This window comes from Lycium barbarum, chromosome 1 (genome assembly GCF_019175385.1).
Source record: "Lycium barbarum isolate Lr01 chromosome 1, ASM1917538v2, whole genome shotgun sequence".
NCBI classification, from domain to species: Eukaryota; Viridiplantae; Streptophyta; class Magnoliopsida; order Solanales; family Solanaceae; genus Lycium; species Lycium barbarum.
This window is the reverse complement of record NC_083337.1, coordinates 133759962-133769405: the sequence shown is the minus strand read 5'-3', so window position 1 is coordinate 133769405 and position 9444 is coordinate 133759962. Positions and strand designations below refer to the sequence as shown.

The 9444-nt window shown below is 39.3% G+C and overlaps 1 protein-coding gene across 1 annotated transcript in view; it reads left to right on the top strand.

Annotated features, from left to right (window-relative positions):
* The first annotated feature begins 1237 nt into the window (after positions 1–1237).
* LOC132614410 (uncharacterized) overlaps positions 1238–9444 on the top strand; it is a 34599-nt gene continuing 26392 nt past the window's right edge. Inside the window, exon 1 of the mRNA XM_060328864.1 lies at positions 1238–1863. Within this exon, the coding sequence (XP_060184847.1) occupies positions 1238–1863 (626 nt within the window). The remainder of the gene's footprint in view (positions 1864–9444) is intronic.

Sequence of the window (9444 nt, the reverse complement as noted above, 5' to 3'; positions counted from 1 at the left end):
ATTGTATCGTCGGTTATCATCAAATCCTAATGGATAGAGAGGATGCAGAGAAAACAGCCTTCATCGCTCCATGGGAGGTGTACCATTACAGAGTAATGCCTTTCGGCCTAAAAAATGCCGGCGCAACCTACATGAGAGCCATGACCACCATTTTCCACTACATGATTCATCGAGAAATTGAAGTATATATGGATGATGTCATTATCAAGTCAAAGGAAAATTCGGAGCATACTACTCATTTGAGGAAATTCTTCGATAGGCTCCGAAAATTCAACTTAAAATTAAACTCGGCTAAATGTACATTTAGGGTACCGGCCGGAAAATTACTGGAGTTCGTAGTCAGCCGAAGAGGCATATAGCTAGACCCAACAAAGATCAAAGCAATCCAAAAATTACCTTCTCCCAAAACCAAGAAAGAAGTCATGAGTTTCCTGGGAAGGTTAAATTACATTGGACGATTCATAGCTCAATCCACCATCATTGTGGAGCCCATCCTCAAGCTTTTAAGGAAAGACGCTCCCACAAAATGGACAGAAGAGTGCCAAGAGGCATTTGATACTATCAAGAGATACCTGTCCAATCCACCAGTCTTGGTACCACTAAGGCTCGGGAGCCCACTGTTGCTATATTTATCGGTTGCTGAAAATGCCTTCGGTTGAGTGTTAGGACAACACAATGAAGAAGGGAAAAGGAACGTGACATTTACTACCTGAGCAAAAATTTCACAGCCTGTGACACAAGATGTACGCTAGTGGAGAAAACCTACTACGCTTTCACTTAGGTGGCCCAGATATTGAGACATTATTTGTCTTCCTATACCACTCATCTCATATCCAAGATGGATCCGTTGAGGTATATCTTCCGTCAGCCTATGCCCATCGGGAAGTTGGCCAAATGGCAAATGCTGTTGAGCGAATTCGACATTGTATATATAGCACAAAAGGCCTTTAAAGGACAAACCTTAGCCGACCTGCTAGTTGAAAGTCCTGTGGACGAAGATTTTGAACCCTTCCGTACTCATTTCCCAGACGAAGGGGTATTGGCCATAGAAGAGGAAGCAGTGGAACCATCTGCAGGTTGGAGATTGTTCTTCGATGGAGCTGTCAACTACAAGAGTTCCGGAATAGGAGCAATTTTATTATCAAAAAATGGGCAACATTACCCAATGGCCGCGAAGCTCAAATTCAGTTGTACCAATAACATGACCGAATACGAAGCCTGCATTTTAGGTCTCTGAATGGCACTGGATATGGACATCTATGAATTGCTGGTCATTGGAGATTCTGACCTACTAATTCATCAAGCACAAGGCGAATGGGCCACCAAAAACAAAAAGATCTTGTCATACGTGAACTTGGCACAAGTACTGTGCAAGAAATTTCAAAAGATCGAATTCCGACATACTCCAAGAGCTCAGAACGAGTTTGCCAACGCGCTGGCCACAATAGCATCAATGATCCAACATCCTGAAAGCAGTCACATCGATCCACTGAGGATAAGCTTGAAGGAAGAGAACGCCCACTGCTGCCACGTAGAAGCAGAGCCGGCTGGTAAGCCATGGTACAGTGACATCAAAATATACTTGGAGAAATGGCAATACCCCGAAGGATTCACGAGTGGACAAAAGAAGACCATCAGAAGAATGGCAAATGGTTTATTCCTGAACAAAGTAGTGTTGTACAAACGGACACCGGATTTGGGTTTGCTTCGATGTGTAGATGCCAGCGAAGCCACTAAACTTCTAGAAGTACATGCTGGGACATGTGGACCCCATATGAATGGATTTGTACTGGCCAAGAAGATTCTCCGAGCTAGATATTATTGGATGACCATGGAAAATGATTGCTGCAAGTATCTGCAAAGGTGCCATCAATGTCAAATCCACGGTGATCTAATCAAGGTTCCGCCGAGTGAGCTTAATGCTATGAGCTCACCCTGGCCATTCGTCGCCTGGGGCATGGACGTTATTGGACCCATCGAACCCGCAGCCTCAAACGGGCATCGATTCATTTTAGTCGCCATTGACTACTTCACCAAATGGGTGGAAGCGACATCACACAAGTCAGTGACAAATAAAGTGGTAGCCGATTTCGTGCTAAACAATATCATATGCCGATTCGGCATACCTGAGTCTATCAGAACTGGAAATGGGGCCAATCTGAATAGCCATCTAATAAAGGATATCTGTGAGCAATTCACGATCACTCATCGGAACTCGACAGCCTATCGGCCATAAATGAACGGAACCGTAGAAGCAGCCAATAAGAATATCAAGAGGATATTGAGAAAAATGACAGACAATTACCAAGGTTGGCACGAGAAATTGTCTTATGCTTTACTAGAATACCGCACTACAGCCAGAATTTCAACAGGAGGAACTCCATACCTGCTGGTCTATGGTACTGAAGTGGTTATACCTGCCGAGGTCGAGATACCTTCCTTAAGGGTCATCCAAGAAGTAGAATTGGACAATGCTGAATGGATCCAAGCTTGATATGAGCAATTGGCTTTAATTGACGAGAAAAAGATGGTTGCCGTATGCCACGATCAACTATACCGACAAAGGATGGAAAAAGCCTTCAACAAACCAGTCAGGACTCGACTTTTTCAAATTAGGCAGACGGTGCTCAAAAGAATTTTCCCGCATCAAGATGAATACAAAGGGAAATTCGCTCCCAACTGGCAAGGTCCTTATGTGGTCCGCAAAGTACTCTCCGGAGGAGCGGTAGTACTAGCTGAAATGGACAGACAAAAGTGTCCAAAGCCAATCAATTCAGACGCAATCAAGCGCTACTATGCATGAAGACAAGTTGTTCAGTCTGTAATAGTACTTTTGCTTGTAATTGTAATTTTTATTTGCTTGTATTAGCTATTTCCTTTTGCTTGTAACCATTTCATAGTAGACAGGAAAAACAAAACAACTTTTGTAATATGAACTACGCAATGACCTGACTTCCCCACAGTGGGATACATAGGCAGTCCATATGGGACCCGATCGCATAATTAGTAAAATCCAAAACCTCATTTACTTTTATCCCGAATTACATTCGACCTGATTCCTGTCGTGACAGGAAACGTAGGCTCTCTTTGAGCTCTGTCGCACCAAAAGAAAAACCCAAGAAACCCCTAGGAAGCCTCAGAGATAAGGCTTCACGAAGGACGCAAGGATCGCCACACGCCCAACTGAAGCGCAATTTCTGAGAAGATCTCAAAAATTTGTGCCATCAATCCACTACAAAGAGTCAGCCAGCCAGAGTTTCAAACTGGGGCAGAAATTTTGAGAAGCTCTCAAAAATTTTCATTTATTAAATACTGTAAACTGAGGCAGAAATTTTAAGGGACCTCAAAATTTCCAGCAACTCGGAAGATTCGGCACGAGAGTTCGTCGATCAAGATTTAAACTGGGGCAGAATTTTTGAGAAAAGGTCTCAAAAATTCTACGCGAGGAAGCGAAGAACCCCAGTCAATGAAGAAGGGATTTCCCTCATTCAAAGCACATGTTATGACAATTAACCTTACAGCTTTCAAAACAATGCATTTATTTCCCTACAAATAGATAACTTTATGGTGACTTTAGAAAACCAATTTTTGCATAATGAAAATAAATTCATCTTTCAAATACCGTAGTCGAAGAGGTTTTGATTCTAGAAAGCCGAAGATGAAACAACGCTTACGACACGAATAAACTTTAAATAGGAAAACACTAACCCATTTCTGATGCAGGTCCCCAGGACATCGGAGGATGATCCTTTTTCTAACTTTGCTTCATGTGCAGAATACTGTTCGCCAAAAGAAGGTCAAGACCGCTACTAAGATCAGGCTTTCAGAAAAATATTTAGCCACAAGGGCTATAAAGATCTGAATGCCGCAAGGGTAAAATATCTAGCCACGAGGGCTATAAAGGATTTGAATGCCACAAGGGCAAATACCCAGCCACGAGGGCTATAAAAAGGATTTGATGCCACAAAGGGCAAATATCTAGCCGCGAGGGCTATAAGGATTTGAACTCCGCAAGGGCAAATATCTAGCCACAAGGCCTACAAACGGAAAAAAATGCCATGAGGGCAAACACCTGGCCATAAGGGCTCACAAAGGACAAAAGGCTGCAAACGGCAAAATTTTCGACCGATGGGGTCGTAGTAAAAAAATACGGCATACCTGACCAAGAGGGTCACAACCGGCGTAAAGGACGAAAGAAAGACAATTTAGCCGAAGGGGCCATGTCTGTGATCACCATTACTTCTTCTTATTTGCCATGAGGGCCATTGCATATCTATTTTCCTGCTGCCAAGAGGACCATCACTTCTTCTTATTTGCCATGACGGCCACTGCATATCTATTTTCCTACTGCCAAGAGGGCCATCACTTCTTCTTATTTTCCATGACGGCCATTGCATATCTATTTTTCTGCTGCCAAGAGGGCCATCACATCTTCTTACTTTCCATGAGGGCCATTGCATATCTATTTTCCTGCTCCTAAGAGGGCCATTCATACAAGCATGCCAAGAGGGTCATTCATACAAATATGCCGAGAAGGCCATGCATACAAACTGCCGAGAGGGCCATATTTATACAAACATGCCAAGAGGGCCATTCTTACAGACATGCCGAGAGGGCCATGCATACAAACATGCCAAGAGGGCCATACATACAAACTGCCGAGAGGGCCATATTCATACAAACATGCCAAGAAGGCCATATTCATACAAACATGCCGAGAGGGCCATATTCAAACAACTATGCCGAGAGGGCCATATTCATACAAACTGCCGAGAGGGACATATTCATACAAACTACTGAGAAGGCCATTCATACAAGCTACATGGCACCATCAAAAGGGTAAAGCGATGTAAATCCGGTCAGATGACCGCAGTATTCGCTCCAAAGATTAAAAGCGATATAGATCCAGTCAGATGGCTGCAGTATTCGCTTTAAGGATTAAAGGCGATGTAAATCCAGCCAGATGACCGCAGTATTCGCTCCAAAGATTAATGACGATGTAAACCCAGTCAGATGATCGCAGTATTCATCATTAGAATCAACCAACATTACTCAGCAGGTGGAAGCAGATTTACAGCCGTTAGATGGAGCCGGCTGATCAAATCAGATCCAGACATATGCGGAACAAATGTGGAACTTTTTCTTATGCAGCCGGTAGAGATAGGGTGCCCATGAGAGTTAAGCTCACCGGCCAGGACTTGGAATGACACTTCTCCCCACTCAGCCATGCAAGAACAGCTATTTGCTTATACACCTATTTGTTTTTCTTTTATTTCGCAACCGGTCGGACACATACCGGCGCACACAAAAGAATTCCTGCATAAGGGATATCCTTTTCCTCCGATCGAGTCAAACTACAAGTGACTTGATTCCCAAAAACAGGATATGTAAGCGAACTCAATACCACAGAGAGTCAGTCACGCTCCGACCAATCACATCAGACCTCTCAGTTTTGTAACCAGGGAACCTGAGGTTTCTTTAAATTTGCATTTAGAAGTCATAATTGAGATGAACTAGAAATGGCCTGAATTCTCATGAAATCTGAGATATGTAGGAAACGCAAAAGCCATGGTCCGACCACATATTTGAAATTGCATAAAAATAAGAGGTGATATGAAGATGGGTCAGCAAAAAATTAGGGTTAGTCAAATTTCGTTGCTCAGGGATGACCTTGCCATCCCCAAACACCGAAGGGGCAGTTGTTGACAACTAATTTTTGACCTCCCATAATTTAATTTAATTACCCAGAGTCTGTGAATATTAAATGGAGTGAAATATGTATTTTTAGAAGTCAAAATGATTTTATAAAATTATTTAAATAATATTTTACCATTCTTATTTGGTAAAATAATTTCTATTATTCTATAAATCACTTGGAAATTAGTTTGCAACAATTATGATATATTTGCTAAATTTAATCAAGGAAATAGTTTAAAATCATTATTTATTTAATTGTTTGAATTATCAAATATCAATTAGCAAGCACTTTACTCCGTTTTACTAAATTCTTAACATTGCATTTAATTGAAAATTGTTTACTATGTACTTAGTTGAGGCTACAATTGAAGTAATCAATGGATAGCCAATTCCATGACTTTGTTCAATTAAGGCTAATTTTGCAAACTCCTCATCACAATATTAGTCGCTGCCTTTAAGTTAATTTAATCAATTAATTAGTTAAGTTCGGTTATAATTGAAATCATTATTTGACAAGGCATTTTTGATTTGGCTATTTTAGTAAAGTTTCATATTTTACCATTTCTATACACACGAATATACACGAATATATGCATATATCCGCATATATCATGTATATGGGGGCATAGGCACTTGGGTTGCCTATTTCATTTTTTTTATGAGCTGAGTCTGATCCAATATGGACCTGACCTGGCCCAGCTCCACGATAAAGGGGGTAATACCCCCCCCCCCCCCCCCCATTTCTCTTTCTCTTCAACCAAACACACCCTTTCCCTCTTCTTTCCCCTTGAAAACCCTAGCCGCCCCACTTTCTCACCTTTCTCCTCGTGATCGGCCTGAAAATGCAAAGGTTGAATTCGCTTTTGCTTTATGCAGAGGATGCTCAACCAAATGGGGTAAAGCATTAATTGCTTTACCCTCTCTCCACTGTAGCACAGCCAAACACGGTAAAATCATCCCCCTTTTCCTTTGTTTTTCTGCTTTACAACAGCTATATATCTGAAAATCCTTAATGGGTTTTGTTCTGTTACGTTTGAAATCCATGATTTCTATTGTTTTAAGATGAACCAAACAGATCGATCTTTTGGGGTCGAATCTAGCCTTTCATTGTTTATTTGTTTTCAATCTCAACCGTCAATTGGTTCTGAGTTAAACAATTTTGAGAAATTAGCTTTGTCCCACATTGGTTCCAATCTGGGGTTTGAGAAAATTGGGGGTCTATATATAGAAGCCCCAATTCACATTTCTAAGGACAGTGAATACCATCATATATTCACAAAAAATCTAAAAATACCTACAGTTTTAGCAATTTGCTTTGAAACCTTTAATTTTTTTAGAATAGTTATGTTTTAAAAACTTATTTTTTTCTTGTTTGTGCTTGAGCTTGAGTGAAAGAAGCATATAGAGGTCTTCAATTTCAAGCTCGGCCAAGGCTACACACATAAAAGGTAATTTTCTCTCCTTTTTATTTTAGAGCATTTCTTGTTTGCCTATATGTTTATGTGTCATCTGTGTTCTTAGTCTATTTTTAGTCTTGATTAGTTAGCTATGTATGTGTAGTTTAGTACTTTCTTTAAGCATGTTAATGCATGTTTAATATAGTTTAGATTAGCTCAATACTGATCAGCTAATCTGTGTTATTGTCTATCAAATAATATGCTTATACACTCTGTTTGACTCAATTAGCTTGCCTAATCATATGGTTAGCTTAGATTTGAAGTTATTAATCATGCTTGATTTTAGTTAATGATAGGATTAGTTCAGATTTGTAGCTGTTAATTATGCTTAATCTTACTTAGTCAATCTGTAGTTTGCCCAACCATGTTTTATTTACTTAATCATGTTTTATATACTTAATCATGTTCAGTCCAGTGGTAATGGAGGTCTTTTAACTACTTGATTATGATCCACAACCTAAATCATGTTAGTTCATTGATAGTCTGATTTACAAGTTTAGATACTTAGACACTATGATGTGTTTGTGCTTAGCTTCATGTGTTTTAACTTGACATGTATTTAGACCACTTTGCAACCTCTGAAGCATGTTTAATTTAGCAAAGGGCTTCTTCATGTTTTCAGTTAGGTCAAAGTATTTCTAGATGCCATTACTCCATTTGGCTCAGTCTCATGCCTTTGAAATATGGGTATTAGTTTGGGTATGAATTTGTATATGACCTATTGGATGGTTAGTATGCTCCTGTAGTTTGTTTAAACATGTTTCAGTATCCCTAAGTCTATGTATGTTATAGTATTGGTAAAAAAAATGAGATTCAACTAACCTAAACTCAGTATGATACCCTTTTGAATGCCCTGATTATCTGCTTATAGGATTTGTGATGTTCAAATGGTTGATTTGCTTGGCTAAAATTTGGACTCTGAGGCCCTTGACTTGAGAATTTGACATATCTGCCTGATCTGTGTTATGTAGGCTATGTTAAGATAATTACTTGTGCCTGAGTGTAGTATAATCCCTCTTGAATCTGAAAAATACCTATTTGGTTTTCTCAGTACCTGTTGTTATAGTTTTCTGAGTGATCATGTGCTTTTATTTGTCTGACACTGCCATTGGTATGCTTAAAGTACATTTAGTCCCTGTTTTACTCAAAATGTTTAAAAATGTCCTTTGAATCCCTTGAGAGTTTATAGGAGGCTTAGACTTGATGAAAAATGTTGAAATAGGTTTTAAAACTAGTTGGTTGAGGTTTACATGTAAAAGGAATTTGAAAAAATGCTTTTGTTAGACTTGAACATGATTGCTCAAACTTATGATTCATCTGTGTTAACATGGTAGCTGCTTTAAGTGGTTTAACATAGAGTTAACATGCCTTGGTCTCCTAGTTGAACATCCTTTATTTGTTTTTGTTTTTTTATGATAACCTGAAGCCTTCCATGTCTTATAACATACCAGTAATGGTCTGGGAGATCTGAGTTGTTCATGTGTGTTTGGTATAAATTGTTTTTCACCTATTAGGGATGTTTTCATAACTCACTTGAAGTGGAAATGTGATTTATATGTAAAAATGACTTGTTGTGCTCTTTCTTTTCCTCTTTTGTGTCTATGTTTTCCCTAATATTGACCTGTTTTGTTGTTGTGTGCCATTATGATCAATTAGGCTTGTCTGTGTATGTGTCTATCAAGCTCAGTTTGTCTGCTTGTTTTAAGGCCTTTTCATGACAGTATATGCTCTATTTATGTGAACTTGATCTTATTTAAGGAAGTACTCACATTTTGGTTTAAGAGAAAATAATGTAAACGGCTATAGGAGTCTGAAATAGTGTCTTGTCCTCACTAGCATGTCATAACAAGGGTTATATTTATCTTGTTTCACCCATGTGTTCAATCTTAAACATAGGCCTGCCTTATTTAAAATGATTGATCATTTGTCTATGTATGAAGTCTGTTGTATGAGTAAGATATGAACATGCTATGTTTGAATCCTATCTACCTATATTCTCCTTTAACAGGCCATACTTCATGACTACTTTAGTTTTTTTCCTTAACTGGGGTTATTTGTATGATAATGTACATGAGATATACAAGGTGTATATAGCCTGTGTACGCTTTGATGTATACAAGAATATATACTTTGTATATCGTTTAAGACTGATATGTGCTTTGTTGCGTATGCATTGCGGTAAAACTTGGGCCTATTCCTTTATCTGTTTGTCTTGATTGGGCCCTCGCTTGTATATGATTCTGAGTTTGGGCCCTCAATTCTTGCTCGTCTATTTTGCTAAGTGTAAACA